The 23,020-nt window shown below is 36.8% G+C and overlaps 1 protein-coding gene across 5 annotated transcripts in view; it reads left to right on the forward strand.

Annotated features, from left to right (window-relative positions):
• The window catches only part of Sap47 (Synapse-associated protein 47kD), a 134,124-nt gene that overhangs the window by 31,294 nt on the left and 79,810 nt on the right, over positions 1-23,020 (forward strand). For all 5 annotated transcript variants that reach the window (XM_003700817.3, XM_012279794.2, XM_012279792.2 and 2 more), the window contains exon 4: positions 5,537-5,658. In XM_003700817.3, the coding sequence (XP_003700865.1) occupies positions 5,537-5,658 (122 nt within the window). The remainder of the gene's footprint in view (positions 1-5,536; positions 5,659-23,020) is intronic.

Raw genomic sequence — 23,020 nt, forward strand, 5'->3', positions numbered from 1 at the left:
ATATGTCACATATGTGAATAACTTCGTTAATTCCCTATGGTCTACTTCGATCCTGAATTTTCCGACTCGATCTCGATTCACAGTACAGAATAAAAAGAAAGAATGCAATGTACAGTACTATGAAGCTCTAAAGTATGCGATGAAGACACGCGAATCGAACTGGCTCAATTTGGTTGATTAAATTGGCCTCGGTTTACGTCGAGGAGCGAGCTGCTGACCGACTCCTCGAGCAGTGTTCGCGGTTTCAGCGAGTCGACGCGCAGCTTCTTCGCGAACCACCATTAATTTTTCCATCAAGGGTGTAAATGCCATTTTGAGAGTAAACTGCAGCTTCTGCTAACGAATTCCTGTCGGAGAATGCCCGTGGGCAAGCTAAAGGGGAACGAACGGATTGTGACTTGTTTATGAACGATTTAAAGTTCTCTTGGTGATATTTTGATAATTGTGGAGTTAGGGGAATATGATACTACGCAGTGTTAATTATTCGATCAGGTGGCAGTTTGGGGGTCAGATCAGACCTAGTGAGGGAAGGATGTTTCGGTGGAAGACTGTGGGAAAAGGTATTGTGGTGTTTTGTTATTAGTGAGAGTAGTTTTAGCACATTTAGTGCATCACATAGGACACGTGGTGTATGATTTGAAGTTTGGGAGATGTAGTTTGGGAGTTGAAGTTTGGGAGATGAAGCGTTGGGTGGATGGTTTGGGAGGTTTAGAATTGGGGTTTTGGAATTTTGTGAAGTGCGGAATTGGATATGCAGAATTTTTGAAGTGTGGAATTGGAGATTTAGAAATTTGGGAATTTTGAATTTGGAGATTTTGAAATTTGGAAATGGGAGATTTGGAGACTTAGAAATTTGTGAAGTGTGGAATTGGGAATTTTAAAATTGGTGATTTAGAAAATAGGAGATTTAGAAATTTGTGAAGTGCAAAATTGAATATTTGAAATTTGTGAAATTTGGAATTGGAAATTTAGAATCTCTTCAATTGAATGTTTGGAAATTTGGAAACTAGAGAATTTGGGGATTTGGAAATTTGGAAATTGGTAAACTAAGGAATTAAGGGATTTGTAAATTTGTAAATTTAGAAATAGGGAAACTAAGGAATTTGGGGAATTGGAAATTTGGAGACTAGGGAATTTGGGGATTTGGAAATTTGGAAATTGGGGAACTAGGGAATTTGAGGAATTGGAAATTTGGAAATTGGGGAACTAAGGAATTTAGGGATTTGGAAATTTGGAAATTTAGAAATTGGGAAACTAGGGAATTTGGGGAATTGGAAATTTGGAGACTAGGGAATTTGGAAATTTGGAAATTGGGGAACTAGGGAATTTGGGGACTTGGAAATTTGGAAATTGGGGAACTAGGGAATTTGGAGATTTGGAAATTGGGAAACTAAGGAATTTAGGGATTTGGAAATTTGGAAATTTAGAAATTGGGAAACTAGGGAATTTGGGGAATTGGAAATTGGGAAACTAGCGAATTTGGGGATTTGGAAATTTGGAGACTAGGGAATTTGGGGATTTGGAAATTTGGAAATTAGGAAATTTGGGGATTTGAAAATTTGGAAACTAGGGAATTTGGAAATGTCTAAATTCCCAAAATTTCCAAATTTGTAACTTATAAATTTGAAAATTTGATAACAAACTACCCATAAATCCCAGAACCAATAACCCATAAACTTAATAACGAGAAACGTCCCAAATGAATATGACTAATACCAGAAAATCGGATCCACGTTTCATTAGCGTACATTATCAAATATCATTCATCTCGTTCCACAAATTACCGGTCTTTATACATAATACAGTTTGATACCGAGAGGTATGGCCTTTGGTGTTAACACAAAGGCTCATTTGATCCCTGTGACCGAATCTGTCAAACAACCAATCGCTAATTACTAATTCCTGATCATTAACTACGATACACCTTTACTAGCCAGTCTATCTAGAACGTTTTAGATAATTACCTCAGCTTCCTCCAATATTTCTTACGATACCTGATATCGAATATAATTCTTCGTTAAATATTTAATTAACGAAAACTCTTCGACCATGGTGAAATTTAATATTGCACGATAAAATGTATCTAGAAATTAATCCACGGAATAAACTGTTAATTTTCAACGATACGTGATTTACGTGAATCGATTAACAGGTTGAACTGTGTACGTTATCGTCGTTGGAGCTTAAAAGCTTCGTTTAATCCAACAGAAAGAGAATTTAATGGTTGGGTGGTCTTTCGAATTCTATTTTCTTCTTGTATCTTTTGTTGTATCGTAATGATACAGCTTATGGGGTATTTTGTAATGAGGAGCTTATAGGTATCGGTTATCAACTTATCGGACAGTTTAATGTATATTATTTATCAAGTTTTTTTCTATTTTAGAACCTATCAATAAGATCTTGTAATAAAAGCTAATAAGAACCATTGATGATAAGAACTTGTGGTGAGAACCATTGATGAAACTTTTCACTGATGAAATTTATTGATGACTTTCACTGATAGGTTTTCGCATTGTTTAACTCTTTTAATGAACTTCCAGTTATGGGACTTTTTACTCATGGGAGTTTCCATTGATTGGACCTTTTACGGATTGCATCTTCCACAGATAGGATCTTCCACTAGTAGAAGTCTCCACTGATAGGATTTTCAATTGATTGGACCGTTCAGTGATTAATTCTTCCAGTGATGGAATTTTCCACTTATGGAACCGTTTACCGATGGAACTTTTTACTGATCGAAGCTTTCATTGATGGGACCTTTGACTAATGGGATCTTGCACTGATAGGTTCTCTCACTGGTGGAACATTGCACTGATAGAACTTTGCACTGGTAGAATGTTCCAATATCAGAAAATTTCTGTGATGAAATCTTTCATTGATAGGAGCTTTCTTTGTTGGAACCTTTCATTGATAGAAGCTTTCATTGACAGAACCTTTCTAGATGGAATCATTAAGTAATAGAACCTTTTACTGATAGAACCATTCAGTGATAGAATCATCTACTAATAGAACCTTTAACTGATGGAATTATCCACTGAATGAATCATTCACTGATAGAACTTTTCTCTATTGGAACCATTCACTGATTGAATCTTGCTGTGATGGAATCATCCACTGTTAGAACCTTTCACTGACAGAAACCTTGCTCTGATAGAATTATTCCACTTATAGAGCCTTTCAATGATAGAACCTTGCTGTGATGGAATTATCCACTGATAGAACCTTTCACTGATAGAAACCTTGCTCTGATAGAATTATTCCACTTATAGAGCCCTTCACTGATAGAACCTTGCTGTGATAGAATCATCTACTGATAGGACCTTTCACTGCCTGAATTTCTCTCTGATGGAATTATCCACTGATAGAACCTCGCTGTAATAGAATTGTTCACTGATAGAATCTTGCTGTGATACAATCGTCCACTGATAGAACCATTCATTGACAGAACTTAGCTGTGGTGGAATCATTCATTGATAGACCCTTTCACTAATAGAATCATTTACTGATAGAACTTTTGTCTGACGAAATCATTCGGTAATAGAAACTTCTACTGACAGAATCCCTCTTATGGAGTCATCCTCTGATAGAACCTTGCTCTGATAGAATTGTTCACTGATAGAACCTTGCTGTGATACAATCGTCCACTGATAGAACCATTCATTGACAAAACTTAGCTGTGATGGAATCATTCATTGATAGACCCTTTCACTAATAGAATCATCTACTGATAGAACTTTTGTCTGAACAAATCATTCGGTAATAGAAACTTCTACTGACAGAATCCCTCTTATGGAGTCATCCTCTGATAGAACCTTGCTCTGATAGAATTGTTCACTGATAGAACCTTGCTGTGATACAATCGTCCACTGATAGAACCATTCATTGACAGAACTTAGCTGTAGTGGAATCATTCATTGATAGACCCTTTCACTAACAGAATCATCTACTGATAGAACTTTTGTCTGACGAAATCATTCGGTAATAGAAACTTCTACTGAGAGAATCCCTCTTATGGAGTCATCCTCTGATAGAACCTTGCTCTGATAGAATTGTTCACTGATAGAATCTTGCTGTGATACAATCGTCCACTGATAGAACTATTCATTGTCAGAACCTAGCTGTGGTGGAATCATTCATTGATAGACCCTTTTACTAATAGAATCATTTACTGATAGAACTTTTGTCTGAACAAATCATTCAGTAATAGAAACTTCTACTGAGAGAATCCCTCTTATGGAGTCATCCTCTGATAGAATCTTGCTCTGATAGAATTTTAGCGATTTAACTAGAGAATGAAAGGGCTAGTAAGAATGAAGGATAGGAAGAGAGTGTTTCTCGTCCGTAGTTAGTGAACCCATCAGTAAGACATGCTAGTAGTGCTTTAAACGCGAGAATATATGGAAGGAGTGGGCAGAAACTGAGTAGAGTACTAGCGAGAAAGTCTTCACCTCATGCGCCATCTAGTGGCGACAAGCGCGAAGTAAAATCGCCATAGAATCACTGATAGAATTATCCACCATAGAACCGTTCACTGGTAGAACTTTTCACTGATAAATCCTTTCACTGGTAAAACCTTCCTATAAAGCTTCCATTGATACATCAACTGATTCTTCCACTATTAAAATCTATCAAGAAACTATTCACCAATAAGTAAAAATAGCACTTATATTATGATTACCCAAATAACTTATGGTGCAAGGAAATAGTGTGTATGAATAGCAATATGTGCATGAATACCTATTCATATCTACATCTTGCCATTCAAGGTACACATTGTCTTTTTCTCTTGAAAGAATTTAATGACAGTGATTTTACGCTGGATGGCACTCAGAATGGCACAGTAGTCTTCTAACGACGTGCACTTCATAGTGATAGAACCGAGTGAAGGTCACTTTATAATTATAACTCGTCGAGCAATTCAGTCGTAATTCCGTAGTTTTGAACATACAGCAAAAAGTTCAAATCGAATTATTTCAGTCTGATCAAATGTAACGTTAATAAAATCATACCGCAGCTGGCGGTGAAATATAATCTCGCCATCTGAGAAACATCGGAGCCCATAAAACCGGAAATCTCATAACACTCAAAAGCTATGAGCATTCGACGTTAAAATATGTTTCCTGGCGAAACAGCATGCTGCCGTAAATGTCCGTTGACCCGTTGATAAAACGAACTGCAGCGTTAGCGAAACATCAGGATTCTTCTAGCGTTGGGTACAGCTTTCTTCCGGAACATCGTATTACCGTTTTATCGCTGTTCCACCGGGGGGGAAATTGCATCACGTGATCAAGTCATTTTCCGTCGAAACACAGCTCGAACGTTCTTCGTCGGTATACTTTCGCGCTTCGTCGACCGACGAATGCTAAAATACCCGCGAGAGACGTCCAACGAGCGACTGACGTATCTGGAGCGGATTCCTGTAAAAGTCCCTCGCGAAATCCTTTCGTGTCTTTCTTTTCCGCGGTCCCCCATCAAATTTCATCCGGATAACGTATCACGTTGGTGCTCATTATATTTTTCCCGGTGCTCGTTGCAGTTCCCACGAAGGCGCTGGCAGGTGCCAAGAGTCTGGGTGGATTTTTATACAGCGCCGTGAATAAAGCTGGTAAAACTGTCGTGGAGGCTGGCGTGAAGATCAAGAAGACCGTCGAGGAGAACGTGAGTAATACCCATGCTATTCTTTTTATTCTATTTATTATTTAATCTGATATCCCGTCGCGACACGACGAGATATCCCCGACGCTCTGTTCTGTCGCGGGTGATTTATGAGAACAGTGTAGCATTTCTGTATTTGCTCTTTTCTGTGATAACGAAAGTGCACGATCCTTGAGACGCGAATCGAATTTAAATTTTATGCAGGAGCTACTGGAGATAGTAGTTTTGAAAAATTGTAGGGTGCAGTTTTTTGAAATGCGAGAGAAATTGATATTTTGATCCTTGTAGTGGAGATATGTAGCGGTGAAATTGTGTTGAAATTGTTTGGGAATTTATGAAGGGTAGTTGGAATTGCGTTGTGGGGGTAGAGAGTGAAGTTTTGTTAATTTGGGGATTTTGGGATTTGGGATTTGGGAGTTTGGGAATTTAGGGAATAGGAATTTAAGGAGATGGGGATTTAAGAAGATGGGGATTTAAGGTGATGGGGATTTAGAAAGATGGGGATTTAGGAAGATAGGAATTTAGAGAAATAGGGATTTAGGAAGATGGGGATTTAAGGAGATGGGAATTTAGGAAAATGGGGATTTAGAGAGATAGGAATTTAGGAAGATGGGGATTTAGAGAGATAGGAATTTAGGAAGATGGGGATTTAGGGAGATAGGGATTTAGAAATATGGGGATTTAGAGATATAGTAATTTAGGAAGATGGGGATTTAGAGAGATAGGGATTTAGAAAGATGGGGATTTAGAGAGATAGAAATTTAGGAAGATGGGGATTTAAGGAGATGGGGATTTAGGAAAATGGAGTTTAGGAAAATGGGAATTTAGGAAGATGGGGATTTAGGAAAATGAAGTTTAGGAAAATGGGAATTTAGGAAGATGGGAATTTAGAAAGATGGGGATTTAGGAAGATGGGAATTTAGGAATTTAGGAATTTGAGAATTGAGAGATTTGGAAATTGAGGGATTTAGAAATTTAGAAAGTTGATAATTGAAAAATTGAAAAATTTCGTGCTTGAAAATGTATAATCTGGAAGAGTAGAAAATTTTGACGGGTGGTAATTGGAAAGTTAAAAATGTAATAATTCAAATCGAAACCATAAGAATGAAATAATTGAATAATTGAAGTATTGAAAAATTGAACGATTGAATAATTGAAAAATTGAACGATTGAAGAATTGAAAAATTGAACGATTGAATAATTGAATAATTGAACGATCGAATAATTCAAATATTGAATAATAAAACAGTTGAATAATCGATCAACTGAATAATAGAATAATTGAATAATTGAATTGCATAAAAATCGTATCGAATCCCAAGGGTCGTTCACTCTCCTTAAAAAACCATATGTACAAATTCTAACATACATGCGCAATGCCGGAGCACATCAACGATAAAATAGGATTTTAATAAATTGAACTTTATTGATTTTCGATGACGAACCGCCACGACTCGTATCGCGAACGAGAATTTACCGTAACCGTTTATATTAAAATCCTTTTTTGATTACAATTCGTCAGATCCTTTGATTCGATGGCTCGTTCGATTTCAATAGCTAACACCGATCAAAAATTTGAGTCACCCTCTTTGCTATCAAAATTAATCGAATGGAAATTTTACTAAAAAAAGAAGCACGGATATCAAAAAAGATCGGTTGTTTGAAAGTTTAAAATCGCAAACGCGATGAAATGCAAATGGATTTCTTTTAATTGCTCGAGTAGTTACTTTCGAGATCTGTAAATGCAGCTTGAATATTTCGTTCACCCTCGTGTTGCGGTTTGATGTCCGACCGCGGAAAAACGATGCTTCTCTCGATCGTTTTACTGAATTATTTCCCTAGATTTTCCGTGGAAAACGCGTTCCACGTTATTTTCGTTCGACGAACAAGTTTCCTTCCGCCCGAACATTCTTATTTTCCGTTTAGCATTTCGATTTCAATTTCGCAGGGGTTTTGCAACCCCTTCTGAGGAATGGGGTTACGGAAATTCAGAGTTCACTTGTTTTCTGTGTAATTGTTATTTTATTAAATCGATATTAATGTGTTTAATTATATACAATATTCGTTAGTTGCGTCAACAACTGCCGTGTGCTTGTGGGATTGAAAATTGACGAGCTCGTTAATTAATTACTTCAAACATTTATGATTCTGGTAATCATTATCATAGTATTAATTTCGTTATGGTACTGAGAAGCCGGAAACCGATGGGTTATGTGAGAATTTCATTGGGTAAAATAATTGTTTAAAAGGTGAAAAATATGTAAGGAGTATAATAAAAATTTAATTTTTCTGATAACTAAAATTTATTATTATAAAATAGGTGATTTTATTTCAAATCGATAATTCAAATTAATAATTAATAATTTCAATAATTCATATTAATAATCAATAATTTCAATAATTCAGTTGAAATTAATGATTCAGATAATTATTATTGTAATTAAAATTGATCATATTACTAATTATTGATATTTGTTGCATTTTTAATTCAGCTCAGTCGTGATAATTAGAATGGACGATTATTTTAATCGAAATCATTCTACTTGTTGAGTATTTAGGGATTGGAGATTTAGGAAGATGGGAATTTAGGAAGATGGGGATTTAGGAAGAAGGGGATTTAGGAAGATGGGGATTTAGGAAGATGGTAATTTAGAGAGATGGAAATTTAGGAAGATGGGAATTTAGAGAGATGGGTATTTAGAGAGATGGGAATTTAGGAAGGTGGGGACTTAGAGAGATGGGGATTTAGGAAGATGGGAGTTTAGAGAGATGGAAATTTAGAGAGATGGAGATTTAGGAAGATGGGGATTTAGAGAGATGGGAATTTAGGAAGATGGTAATTTAGAGAGATGAGGATTTAGGAAGATGGGGATTTAGTAAGATGGGGATTTAGTAAGATGGGGATTTAGAGAGATGGGAATTTAGGAAGATGGTAATTTAGAGAGATGGGGATTTAGAGGGATGGAAATTTAGAGAGATGGAGATTTAGGAAGATGGGGATTTAGAGAGATGGGAATTTAGAAAGATGGTAATTTAGAGAGATAGAAATTTAGGAAGATGGGAATGTAGAGGGATGGGAATTTAGGAAGGTAGGGACTTAGAGAGATGGGGATTTAGGAAGATGGGAATTTAGAGAGATGGGAATTTAGAGAGACGGGAATTTAGAGAGATGGGAATTTAGTAAGATGGGGATTTAGAGAGATGCGAGTTTAGGGTGATGCGGATTTAAGGAGCTGTTGATTTAGGAAGATGGAAACTGAACTATTTCAATTCAGCTTCATAAATAAACTTTCCTTAATCGAAACTCCACAATCGATCGCAATAATCATACCTAGAATCAGTTATTAAAATGAATGACTATTCTACTCGAAATCACTAACCTAATTGTTGAGTCACCACTTTAATTCAGCTGCATAATTAAACTTTCCGGTCCCCTTAATCGAAAGTCAACAATCGCACTAATACCTGGAATCAATTATTAAAATGATTAGAACCGGTGTTACAGAGTGGAAATCATAATGATTGAAGTGCATAATTGATCAAACATTCCAATCGAAATCAGTGACGTAAAGCTAGAGAATTCGCGTGACGTCTATTTTATATAACACGCATACAAATATTATCGTCGATGTTCTCGATCGTCAGTTTCCAATAGCGTCGAATAAAAATCTGAAGCGAGCGAAAATGTCGAGAAGTTTAATGCCCTCCCGATAAATTCCCGCTCGAAGGAAAATTGAATCCGTGGAATATGATACGAAGGGCAAAGATCGCGATTCAAAGAATCCCATTGAACTTTCTGTTGCCCGTGAACCTTCAGGGGAGGGTGATACCCGAGGCAGAAGTCGCGAGACCGACATAAAAGTCGAGGACGCAACGCGGAGGAATCGTCGTGATATCGAGAAGGCCGAAGACCCGGGGAGGTTACGTTTTCTTTTTTTAAAGTGTGTTCAATGACATTTCTTCTCGCAGAGAATATTCCGCGTCGCCGTCTCATCGAGTGCATTATACTCGTCGAAATGACATTTCTATTCGCGACTGGAATTCTAGCCTCTCTGACTCCGCGTATTTAATAGAGACGAATCGAGGGGGATGAAGCGGGTGGAAGAGGATAAATTCTTGCTCGAGAATGCTCGATGGAACGCCGCGACTAGATTTCGGTCATTTCGTTTTATAATTATTATCGTTATCTCTGTTTTTACCGCAGTAAATCTGAACCACCCCTAATCTTCTTTGAGATAATTTTAGGGTTGCGTGTTACTTTATTTTTGTATCTTGTAAAATTACTTATATTGAAGTCCAGAGACCACTTATTTGCAGGGTGAATTTTATTTAGGTGTAATAAGCAAAATTTGTTATAAATAGATTTTAATCCTTGCTTTACAATATCGTGTTCCACTCGTGACGCACACATGACGCACACATGATGCACATATGATTCTCACATGACGTACACATGACTCTCACATGACGCACATATGACTCTCACATGACGCACATATGACTCTCACATGACGCACATATGACTCTCACATGACGCACATATTGACTCACATGACGCACATATTGACTCACATGACGCACATATGACTCACATGACACATATGACTCTCACATGACGCACATGCGACACACAACTGTAGAAATGCCACAAATATGGTTCCTATTTTCACCACGATTGACTTTCAAGTTTAATTTTAATTTCAATGCACCAATGATCGCCATATTCAGAATATCCCTAACATTTTAACATTTTTTGTCTGTCTCAATATTACAACTACAATTAAGTGGTCTGTCCGACGCACTTGCTCACAAAGTCATAGGTTAAGGGGTTAATGTATGGTGTTGGTCTTTTAATTCAATGTAGGAGTCAGCAGAAAGAAAAATTTGAAATTCAAATTACTTCTGAGTAATTTAAAGTAGTGGCTCTCCTATGTAATTTCAATGTAGTGGTTCTTTTAAGTAATTTTAAAGTAGTGTCTCTTTTATGTAATTACAGTGTAGTAGTTCATTTAAAATAATTTCAATGTAGTGGTTTTTTTAAATAATATCAAAGTAGCAGTTCTTTTAAGTAATTTGAAAGTAGTAGCTCTTTTATATCATTTCAAAGTAGCAGCTCTTTTATGTAATTTCAATGTAAAAATTTATGTAAAATAATTTCAATGTAGTAGTTCTTTTGAATAATTTCAATGTAGTAGTTCTTTTGAACAATTTCAATGTATTAATTCTTTTGAATAATTTCAATGTAGTAGTTCTTTTAAATAATTTCAGCAGAATAGTCCTTTTAAGTAAATCAAAAGAAATAGTTCTCTCCAATAATTTAAACGTAATAATTCTTTCAACTAAATTAAGTAATCCGAACACGTAGAAATTCCAAATTAACTTCTCAAGTAGAAGCATGAATGCATCAATGCTAGCGAGTTCGACATCGATCTAACGGATATCGAGATGAAGGTTGCAATTTCATTGATTAAATGGTAACTTTCAAGTGGATCAAAAATATCTCGAAGTTAATTAGGAAAATCCGGAGCAAAGTGGAGTACTTCAGATTTAATGAAGCACGAGAACAAGAAAACAGGCGTATTTTTTATTGTATTCACACGTACACTTTCATCTTTCTGAATTTTTAATACAGTTAGATGAATGAAAGTCAAATTTTATCAGGAATATGTATAGTTATGTGCAGTATATTATATTATATCATGTTTGTATAGTTATAACTATTATTATATCATATGTAATTTTAACTACATATGTGTACATATGTATAGTACATATAATGTAGCAGAATGTGATATTATTTTATCTGTGTATTTATATTATAAGGAAATGTACACATATGAACAATACATATATATATAGACATAGATATATGCGTGTATACACGTATGTATACATGTGTAGATATACATATGTTATCTATCTAATGTGACGCACCTACAGATACATATTATAGTACACATACATATGTATATTTATATGTATATGTATATGCATTTATAGGTATGGATTTATATGTACGTATGTATGTATGTATGTATGTATGTATGTATGTATGTATGTATGTATGTACACATATGTATACAATACACACACATATACGTATATGTGTATATGCATATGTATATGCATATATATGTGTATATGCACATATACATATATGTACATATGTATGCAGTATAGTAACATATGTACAGTAAATACATACATATACAAGTAAAGGCAACCACATGTTTAAATCTATCATATCTTTTCATAACTTGCAACCAGTCGTCAACAACAACCTCAACAATAAATCACTCTAATCACTTCCATCAAAGATCAACATTCAAACCTACGCACAACAGTTACCACATAGAATTTGTTCTGAAAACATCTCAGAATGACAACCTAATCGACCATTTAAAAGCCATCCACGCATTATAAAGCAAATATCAAGCGAATGATCAATAAATTCTCACGGCCTACATTTAACCATCAACTACTCGAAACGCTATTCGATTAGACCAGCGAGACGCATATCCATAAACGTATGGAAACGAATCGCAAATCTTTCAGCCATAAATTGCGAGGGATGGTTACTTCGACATCGGTGAATCGTTGGTTGATCGACGATCGAATAAATTGCACATCGGTTCCCGATACGCATACTCTTTCTCCGCCACGATTTTCAAGCGACAATAACGATAATAATCTTCTACGCGTTGGCTTCGTGATGGTGGTTCAATTTGCCGCAAACAATGGCCTCGTGTAGCTACCATTATGATCAAAAATGCGTATGATAACCCGTCCTCTTCGTATCAGGTAATTACGGGATTCGAGGACGTCGTTGAATACGGTGCTTTATGAATTTCGACAAGCTATACAAGCGTTATATGCATTTGCGTCATATTTTCATGGAAATACGGTCACATTAACTCGCTTCGGGATTTATTAGAGCTCCGACCTTCGCTTCCGTGGCCGTGAAAATATAAATATCGCCCGGAAAAATCATACTGCGACGCGATATATGAATTTTGTCAAGTTTCGAGGCAATCGAGAGCGAATTTTATGAAATACTGATGCGCGATATTCAGGGTTGAGAGGGATTTCATACATCCATATGTATATTTCATTATTTTACTTTCATCATTTTATACCTTTAGATGTTCTATTTTTCATATGGTAAATTGTCAGTCATATAACACTGAAGAATATTAAATAAATTTTACTTTATGGTACTGTTTCATTTTGTCAAATCTGACATTCGTTTAACTTTTCAGAATTGTTGATTTTTTAATTTATATACATATTTTGCTTTCAATATTTTATACATTTAGATGGTCTATTTTTCATGTGATCAATTGTCAATCATATAACACTGAAGAATATTAAATAAATTTTATTTTATGGGACTGTTTCATTTTGTCAAATCTAACATTCATCTAACTCATCAGAATTATTGATTTTTTAATTTATACACATATTTTGGTTTCACAATTTTATATATTTAAATGTTCTATTTTTCATGTGGTAAATTGTCATTCATATAATACTGAAGAATATTTAATCAATTTTATTTTATGGAACTGTTTCATTTTTGTCAAATCTATGACATTCATGTAACTCTTCAGAATTGTTGATTTTTTAATAGTTAATTAGTTGTCAATTACAGTAGACAGTGACTGATCATGAACCACTTAGTACAATATCTAATAGAAATTGACAACTCAGAATTGTCACAAACAAGTGCTTTGTACAACTTACACTAAATTTAAGTGCCTTAAACTTAACAGTTCAAACATTTCCTTCAAAACCACCATATAATCCCACTCTCAATATTTATCTCTTAAACCAAAACCCATCATAAAATCATTTCAACACCCACCACAAGTGTACCCTTTCTCTATTTTAATAAAAAAATAAATCTTTTATAAAGAAGTACAAAATATTTATGGAATGCCTCAAAACCCAGCCCGAAGATCCATCAACCCCAAAACATCAACTCACCAAAGAACCCGAAAAAACAGACAAATATTAATGATTCCGAGAGTGCTATTCAATTTCGCGGTCTCATCGTCGTTCATTGTAAATCCCCAACAATGTCTGAGCTTTCAGAGCCCGTCGGATTTTTCGTGTCTCGCGTTTTCCCACGGGTTCGCCAGTCTCGTCGGTGGTTTACCGTCTTCTCTGGCAAGGCGCATATCGCGTATGCACCTGACGTGTAATTTCTCAGGAGAAGCCGACGCGGCGTAGCGTCGCGACGACTGTGCACGTTTAATGCACGCGACAGTCGCCGGTTGTTTTGTACCGTCGAGATCTTCGATTCGGAAACTGTCTGCGAGAACATTGCCTGTGATTGAATTTACGATAGGCGGGTTTATAGTTTCTTAACTTCGGTCGCAGATGTTCTTGATCGTGGTGAGGTTTAAGGGTGGGAGAGGAAATTGAGGTTGTGGGACGAGTTGTTAGGTGTAGTTGATGTGGATGTGGGTGTAGGTAGGGATATACGGGATATAGGGATTTGGGGATATGGTGATTTGGGGTAATAGGGATTTGGGGATATGGTGATTTGGGGTAATAGGGATTTGGGGATATGGTGATTTGGGGTAATAGGGATTTGGGGACACAAGGGTGCGGGAGGGACATAAGGATTTGGGAGCACAAGAATTTGGGCGCACAAGGATTTGGAGGCACAAGGATTTAGGGACGCAAGGATTTGGAGGCACAAGGATTTAAAGACGCAAGGATTTAAAGACACAAGGATTTAGGGACGCAAAGATTTGGGGACACAAGGATTTAGGGACGCAAGGATTTGGAGGCATAAGGATTTAAAGACGCAAGGATTTGGGGACACAAGGATTTAGGGACGCAAGGATTTGGAGACACAAGGATTTAGGGACGAAAGGATTTGGAGACACAAGGATTTGGGCATGTAGGGATTTGGGGTTATAGAGATTTGGGTGCATAAGGATTTGGAAATATAGGAATTTAGGGATGTAGAGATTTAGGGTTATGGTAATTTGGGGTAATAAAGATGTGGGGATATATAGATTTGTGGACACATGGATTTGGAGACACAAGGATTTGGAGCCACAAGGATTTGAGAATGTAGAGATTTGGAGTTATAGAGTTTTGGGAATATAAGGATTCGAGAATGTTAGAATTGAGGGATATAATAATTTGGGGCAATAGAGACTTGGGGACACATAGATTTGTGGACACAAGAATTTGCGGATACAACGATTTGGGTTTACAAGGATTTGAAGATGCAAGGATTTGGGGGTACAAAGATTTGAGGATGTAAGGATTTGGGAATGCAAGAATTTGGAGATATAGAGACTCAAAGATGCAGACATTCGATGTCACAAGGATTTGAGGATAAAGGTATTTGGGCATACAGGGATTTGAGAACAAAGAGAGTTTGGAGGAAATAGAGATTCGGAAGTGTAGGATCTCGGCACATAGAGATCATGGAATATTGTAGAGATTTCGGGATATAAGAATCTCAAGACGTAGGGATCTTGGATTATAGGAATTATGGGACATAGCCATCTTGATATACATTGCTCTTGGGACATAGTAGAGATTTTGAGATATAGGAATCTCTGAATATAGAGATCTCGGATCATAATGATCTTGCAACATAGGAATCTTGGAATATTGAAATTTTAGGACATAGCTATTTTGAAATATATTCCTCTTGAGACATAATAGAGATCTTGAGAGAAACAAACCTTAGAATATAGGAATCTTTGAATGTATGGATCTCGGTATATAATGATCTTAGGACATAGACATCTCGTAATATAGAAATCTTAGGACATCGCCATCTTAGAGTATATTCCTCTTGAGACATAGTAAAGATCTTGAGTTATGCAAATCTCAGGATACAGGAATTTCTGAATATAGGGATCCCTATACATAATGATCTTGAAACATTGAAATCTCGGGACATATAAATTTTAGGACATAATCACCTTGAAATATATTACTCTTTGGTCATAGTATAAACCTTAAGATATACAAATCTCAGAATACAGGAATCTCTCTTTGGTCATAGTATAAATCTTGAAATATACAAATTTCAGGATATAGGAATATCTGGATACAGACATCTCGGTGCATAATGACTTCAGGACATAGAGATCTCAGAATATAAAAACGTTCATATATAAGAACCTCAGAGTACAACGATCTCAGTACATATGTCAGAGATCTCGATACATAGGCAAAATGAAATAATCCACCACATAAATACGGAAACCAAAGTAATTTAAACAAGAGGAAGTTAAATTTATCCGTAAGCTACACCATAGTATGAATTTTACACTCGCGATCTCATATTACCGGAAAATTGTATATTCTCGATTACTCTCGCGTATGGTTAGCCATTCGTTATTAACGCGTGCGGGGTTGGCCAAGGGGTGGTAACGCGATGCAGATCGAAATTAGATTCTCACGGTGAATGCGGCAGGTAAATTCGAGCGTGCCACTTTCGTTCGGCAGATCGAATGAATTACATTTGCACGTTGTCGAAGATGGGTGGGCGTTGATCCATCGAGCGCATAATGAAGTTACGGGGTGTTGAACGTTCGGTGCAGCAGAAAAATTCGACTTGTTCAACGGGAAAATGGAAATTCCCATCTGAGAAAGCATGACTTCAAAGCAAATTGAACGTCGCGCCGGAATCTAATGGCAAAAGGAAAATCTGCCATTTTCTGCGGTATATTCGTTCGACTTTCTCGAAAGCGTGGGTGGCAACCAATTCAACTCGAAGTATTTCACAAGAAATTTTCATCCGCAAAGTGGATCATTTAATAATACGAATAATCATTTTATCCATTCGCGTTTCAAACTTCCTTAATTTTATCGATTATATTAACTTTATTGTTCAATTAAGTCACTTCAATTTATCGTTACCTTTATTTTATGTTTTGATCCATAGGAAGTGTGACTTAGAAACGTTAATTATACCTATCATTTTATATAATTTTATTTATACAAAAATATCAGGAGAACAATTTTTAATTACACCATTTACATTGATGTAATTTATTGCAAATCATAATGAAAGATGTGTACTTGGAACTTGAAAAATGTAAAAACCTTGAAAATTTAGGAATCGAGATATTTAAAACATTAACGTTAATGTGTTACGGTACTAACTCGCTTGTTCACGACCACAGTCCCTTACGTTCAAACCCTTCACTACCTCGTTCGTTGGTCTTTCGTTAGTAATTCAAAAACGAAGCTACAAACCCCATTTTTGCAAAGGGAAATCTTATTCAAAATCACGTCAGCTACTCCTCATTTCAGGGACCTACAATAATTGTGAGACACCCTGTATAAAAATAATACATCGAAATAATGTGTAATAACATGCAGTATGTGTGTACATGTGTAATCGCACGTGAAGTTACACACAAAAATAGTATATAAAAATAATATACAGAATATCAGTGTCATCAGTAACAAACTTCTTAATAAAACTCCCAATAAAATATCGCACAATTTCAATAAAATGCATAAAATCTCTGGAATGCAAAATTTGTCGACGAAGGAGATTTCCTTAAGTTTGCGCAGTTTGAGAAGACATGACTGTGCGATTACTTTGATCGTTTGACGAGTGTCATCCTTAATAACGTTCGACGACGTGTGCGCGTCACATTATCGCGTCGCTGACATTTTCCTCGTGATATATGGCCAACGACCTGGCAGAATCTATCGGCATCGGAGCAGAAAGGTGGGATTAATGCGAGCAATAATCTGTACGGTGTCAGATCACGTGGAAGCCTTCTTCCAGCCAAGTGGCCAGCTACGATTTCATCGTTGATATTAAATTTCGTGAATTATTTACTCGATTATCGGGCCGGGCCGACGAATCCTTGTAATCTGAACGGATCGTATCGTTTGCGGAATGGGTATACTCGATGGCGAGCAGAACAAACGCGTCTCGTCACGTAGCGCGCGTTATGCTTCATCCTCGTAATAGAAATCGATGCGGTCCGATCACGTGCCGTTTCATCTTTTTAACCGGGAGAATTAAAGAATTGTGTTTGCGCGATAATCTGGAGATTTGTACGGGGAATATTAATTACAGTGGAACAAACTGAACGTGGGAATCTGATGGGACAATTGGTCGCGTGACACGTTGTGACTTAAATGGAGGAATGTCATGGGAGGGTGATTTAGTAGGAATGCTGGGATAGTTGGTTAGGTCAGGATAGTTTAGTTATTGTGAATTAGAGATGGTAGAATGTTAGGTATTTAGGGTGGGGATTTTTTTTATGATTCAATTTTTTTTTCTATTTGGGATATTCAATACTGGAAATTCTTTTATTTGGTAATTTTGAGATTTCAGAATTTGTGTATTTGGGCATATAGGGATTTAGAAATTTTTGAATTTAGTGATTTAATAATTTCGAGTTCTGGAAATTTGGAAACTAGGTAATTTAGTAATTTGAAAGTTTTGAAATTTAAGGACTAGGGAATTTGGGGATTTGGGAATTTGGAGTCTAGGGAATTTGGGGATTTGAATATTTAGAGATTTGGAAATTTGGATACTAGGGAATTTAGGGATTCGAAATTTTGGAACCAGGGAATTTGGGGATTTGGAAATGTGAAAACTAGGGAATTTGGGGATTTGGTAATTTGGAATCTAGGGAATTTGGAGATTTGGAAACTATGGAATTTGGAAATTTGGAATCTAGGGAATTTCGAGATTTGGAAATTTGGAAACTATGGAACTTGGAAATTTGGAATCTAGGGAATTTGGAAATTTGGAATCTAGGGAATTTGGAGATTTGGAAATTTAGAAACTAGAGAATTTGGAAATTTGGAATCTAGGGAATTTGGAAATTTAGTGTCTAGGGAATTTGGGAATTTGAAAATTCGGAAACTAGAGAATTTGGGGATTTGGAAATTTGAAAATCTCAAGGTTTGGTAATGCAAAAAGCTACAATTTTTTTATTCAGAATTTCCATCTGTTCAAATTCCTAAATTCCCAACTATTCACCCCCTAAATTCATCAATTTTAACCAAACACCAAAATCACCATCTCCCTAAATTTTAATTTAATCAAAACTCAACTAGTCCACGTATTTCCCCTTCATCATCCATTACTTCTTAATAAAGAAACTGATCGATCTCGCGCCAATCCCGAACCAAACATCCATCCAACTCATCCCAAGTATCACGACACAAAGACGAGGAAGTATCAGATCTTATAAAAGAAACAAGTGTCGCGACTGCGTCACGCGGACAAGAGTCGTAGGCGTTATTGCTATTTTTTGAAAAGTCGATGAACAAACTGGAAGACGTTTAACGGTGTGAGTTTGGCCCGTGTTTCTGTAGTTGTGTTTCGAATGAAGAGGGTGGCGCTTGGATCAATACCAACTGCCCCTATTCTTTGCCCGCGTATGCACGAGTCGTAGTTTCGTTGCCGGACATGCACACACATCAAAGTATCTGTTTTCGTGGATGCATACATATGTACGTTAGTTAGAGTGTAGGTGTGTGTGTGGCTTCGAAACTGTAACCACCGAGGTAGCGGGCCAGCGTTTAATCGTTTCTGCGCTGAAGCGCGTCTGACCATGCACGGGCCTCTACTACTGTGGCCGCATTCGAAGCATCGCTGCGATACATCCACTTGTTGGATGATATTACCGATCGTTATCGTTGCATTATCGCTATTTAACGGCGAGCAACCGCGGTCCAAAGTTTCCGCTAACGACGATTTTATGGTGGAATGCGGACGAGTCGACCGATATAGGAAAGCGTTTGATAGCTTTCGGTAGTCAATTTTATGTTTACGGAGTGCGTTCGCAGTCTTTGAGGATGGGTTTAGAGTTTTACTGGCTGATTTTTATGGACTTTTGAGTGATTGGAGATTTGGATTGGAGGAGTTGGAGGTGGGTGGAAAATTTGGGATGTGGGGATTTAGAATGTAGGAATTTAGGACGCAGGGATTTAGTATGAGGAAATTTAGGATGCAAGAATTTAGGTCGTAGGGGTTTAGGATGTAAGGATTTAGGAAACTTGGGAATTTGGGGACTTGGAAATTTGGAGACTAGGGAATTTGGTGACTAGGAAATTTGAGGACTAGGGAAATTGGAGATTTGGAGACTAGGGAATTTAGGGATTGGAAATTTGGAGACTAGAGAAGTTGGGGATTGCAAATTTGGAGACTAGGGAGTCTGGGAACTAGGGAATATGTGAATTTAGAAATTTGGAGACTAGGGAATTCGGGGATTTGGAAATTTGGGAACTAGGGAAATTGGGTATTTGGAAATTTGGGGACTAGGGAAATTGGGGATTTGGAAATTTGGGAACTAGGGAATTCGGGGATTTGGAAATTTGGGGACTAGGGAAATTGGGGATTTGGAAATTTGGGAACTAGGGAATTCGGGAATTTGGAAATTTGGGAACTAGGGAAATTGCGGATTTGGAAATTTGGGGACTAGGGAAGTTGGGGATTGCAAATTTGGAGACTAGGGAGTTTGGGAACTAGGGAAAATGGGAATTTAGAAATTTGGAAACTAGGAAATTTGGGAGCTTAGAAATGTGAAAACTAGGGAAATTGGGGATTTGGAAATTTGGGAACTAGGAAAATTGGGGATTTGGAAATTTGGGAACTAGGAAAATTGGGGATTTGGAAATTTGGGGACTAAAGAAATTGGGGGGTTTGGAAATTTGGTGACTAGGAAATTTGAGGACTAGGGCAATTGGAGATTTGAATACTAGGGAATTTAGAGATTGGAAATTTGGAGCCTAGGGAATTTGGGGATTTGAAAATTTGATGACTAGGGAATTTGGAGACTTGAAAATTTTGGTTTTGAGTTTTCATTGTAGGACGCAAGAATTTAGGTTGTAGGGATTTACGACGTAGGGATTTAGGATGCAGGAATTTGGTGTATCAAAATTAGAAGATGTAGAGTTTTAAAAATACACAAATTTGAGGATATAGGAATTTGAAAATGAAGTAGTTAGGTAATTGAAAACTTAAAAGTTCCATCATTTAAAAATTTTAGAAATTTCTAAGTTTAAATTCCTGCAGATAAAAAATGTAACTGTCTCTAACTTTCAGCCCTAAACTTCTCAACCTAACTCATGCATTCCACCTAACTACACCTATATTTCCAAAAAAGATAAACCTAACAAAAGCCCTCATACTCGTCCCAAAAGAATATCCCAAATAATACAGTACAGAATCTCGAAAAACGTTACAAGCAAGTGCATAGATAAAAACAAGAAAATTTATGAGTGCCTCACAGCAAGGTCTCGTCAGCATTCTCCAATTTCGCCCCGTCCTCTTTGTCATTGTATATCTTCCTAGCCACTCTTTCTAGAATTTGTTTGCCCGCCAGTGTGTCTCCTTCGCTCTGTTTGCCCGTGTTTTCTCTGTCCCTCGCGTTTTCCCGCGTCTCAGCAACGAGAATCGATGCCTTGAGCCTTGAACTTTCTCTGGCCTTTCTACGCACACTATCTATTAAGTTCCACGAAAGGTTCTATCCTTTTTTATCCGAGTGCACTTAAATCTCTTCGATTGTAAATATCACATATTCCACTGAATATTTCTCGGACTTTTATATTTTCACGATTGCGATGTTCTGACGATTGTGATCTTCAAATTATGTTAATACTTCCAAGGAGAATTATTAATAATCAAGATTTACATTTAATCAACTCTGATTATCTTATGCTCTTTTGGAGTCGTTATTCATAGTATTATTTCTAACACGTTTCCTAATATTTGCATTTAAGTTCTGCATGTGAAAAATTAAATATAAATACGCTTATGTATCAACGTCTACAGTAAATATGGCGAGCACGATAAATCCTAAATATGTCTCTTCTAAATAACGTTCTTTTATGACAACATTGCTCACATCAATCTTTGTCTTTCATTTTTGACCCACATACAGCTAGGGAATTTAGAGATTTAAAAATTTGAAGACTAGGGAAATTGAGTATTTGGAAATTTGGAGATTTAGGGAATTTGGGGATTTGGAAATTTGGATACTAGGGAACTTGGAGATTCGAAATTTTGGAGCCAGGGAATTTGGGGATTTGTTAATTTGGGATCTAGAGAATATAGGGATTTGGAAGTTTGGGATCTAGGGAATTTGGGGATTTGGAAGTTTGGGATCTAGGGAATATTGGGTTTTGGTAATTTGGAGTCTAGGGAATTGGTGGAGATTTGGAAATTTGGAATCTAGAGAATTTGGAAAATAAGGAATTTGGAGATATGGAAATTTAGAAACTAGGGAATTTGGGGATTTGGTAGTTTGGAATCTAGGGAGTTTGGGGATTCGGTAATTTGGGAGCTAGGGGATTTTGGGATTTGGTAATTTGGAGTCTAGGGAATTTGGGAAGTTGGAAATTTGGAATCTAGGAAATTTGGAAACTACGGAATTTGGAAATTTGAAATCTAGGAAATTTGGAGATTTGGAAATTTGGAAACGGAGGAATTTGGGGATTTGGAAATTCGTGGTCTAGGGAATTTAAGAATTTGGATAATTGTCGAGTAGGGAATTCTGAAATTTTGAAGTGTGAGAAGTTAGGGATTTAGAGATTTGAAAATTAGATGATTTGTCAATTTAACGATTTGGTTATTTGAAAATCTAGAAACTAGGAATTCAGAGATTGGCAATTTTGAGACTAGGGAATTTGGTATTTGCTATCCATTATAACAAAAATTTTTGTCAGAATACACCAAATAAAATAAATTAGAATACAACTTTTATCATAATATAGTAGTCAAGTGTATTTCAAAGAAAATGATACACGGATCAAATAAATATGATTTAATGACGAAACCGTATTTGCCTTACCCAATATAATTCCCTGTAGTCATCCACCCGTCGCTCTAACTTTCATCCCCCATCCCTATTTGTACGGATTTGGATTTGCGTGTATCGAACGTCGATTTCATCCGCCTGCGAATTTCAATCGTTTTGGCAGTCCAAGGTTTCCAGGAACAGCTGATTTCCCGGGAACGTTCGGACGATTCGCGAAACCGAGCCGGGCTCCTCTATCATTATCGCCGAATTTATCGGGGAAAGCGTCATAAAAGCTTGCCATTTGCGCAGCGTATTATCGATTTTCGTTAGCTACCGCTGCCTGCCTCTCTCGCCAGCTTTTTGTCCAGCAGCACCAGCTGTGCTGCCTACGTTTGGCTGCCTCCTCTCGACCGGCCTGAAGGTCAACTCACGTTTGTTAATTAATTGTTGCACGGACTGCCTCCGCTAATTTCATCTCGTAGAACAATTAGATATACTTTGCGAGTGGTGCTGTATCGGGTTGCGCGGTGGGACCGATCGGAGAAATTAAATTAAGGGACTTCTGGATTGGGAATTTGGGGATTTGGTGATTTACGGATTTTGGG

The sequence above is a fragment of the Megachile rotundata genome, chromosome 12, assembly GCF_050947335.1.
Source record: "Megachile rotundata isolate GNS110a chromosome 12, iyMegRotu1, whole genome shotgun sequence".
Classification (NCBI taxonomy): Eukaryota; Metazoa; Arthropoda; class Insecta; order Hymenoptera; family Megachilidae; genus Megachile; species Megachile rotundata.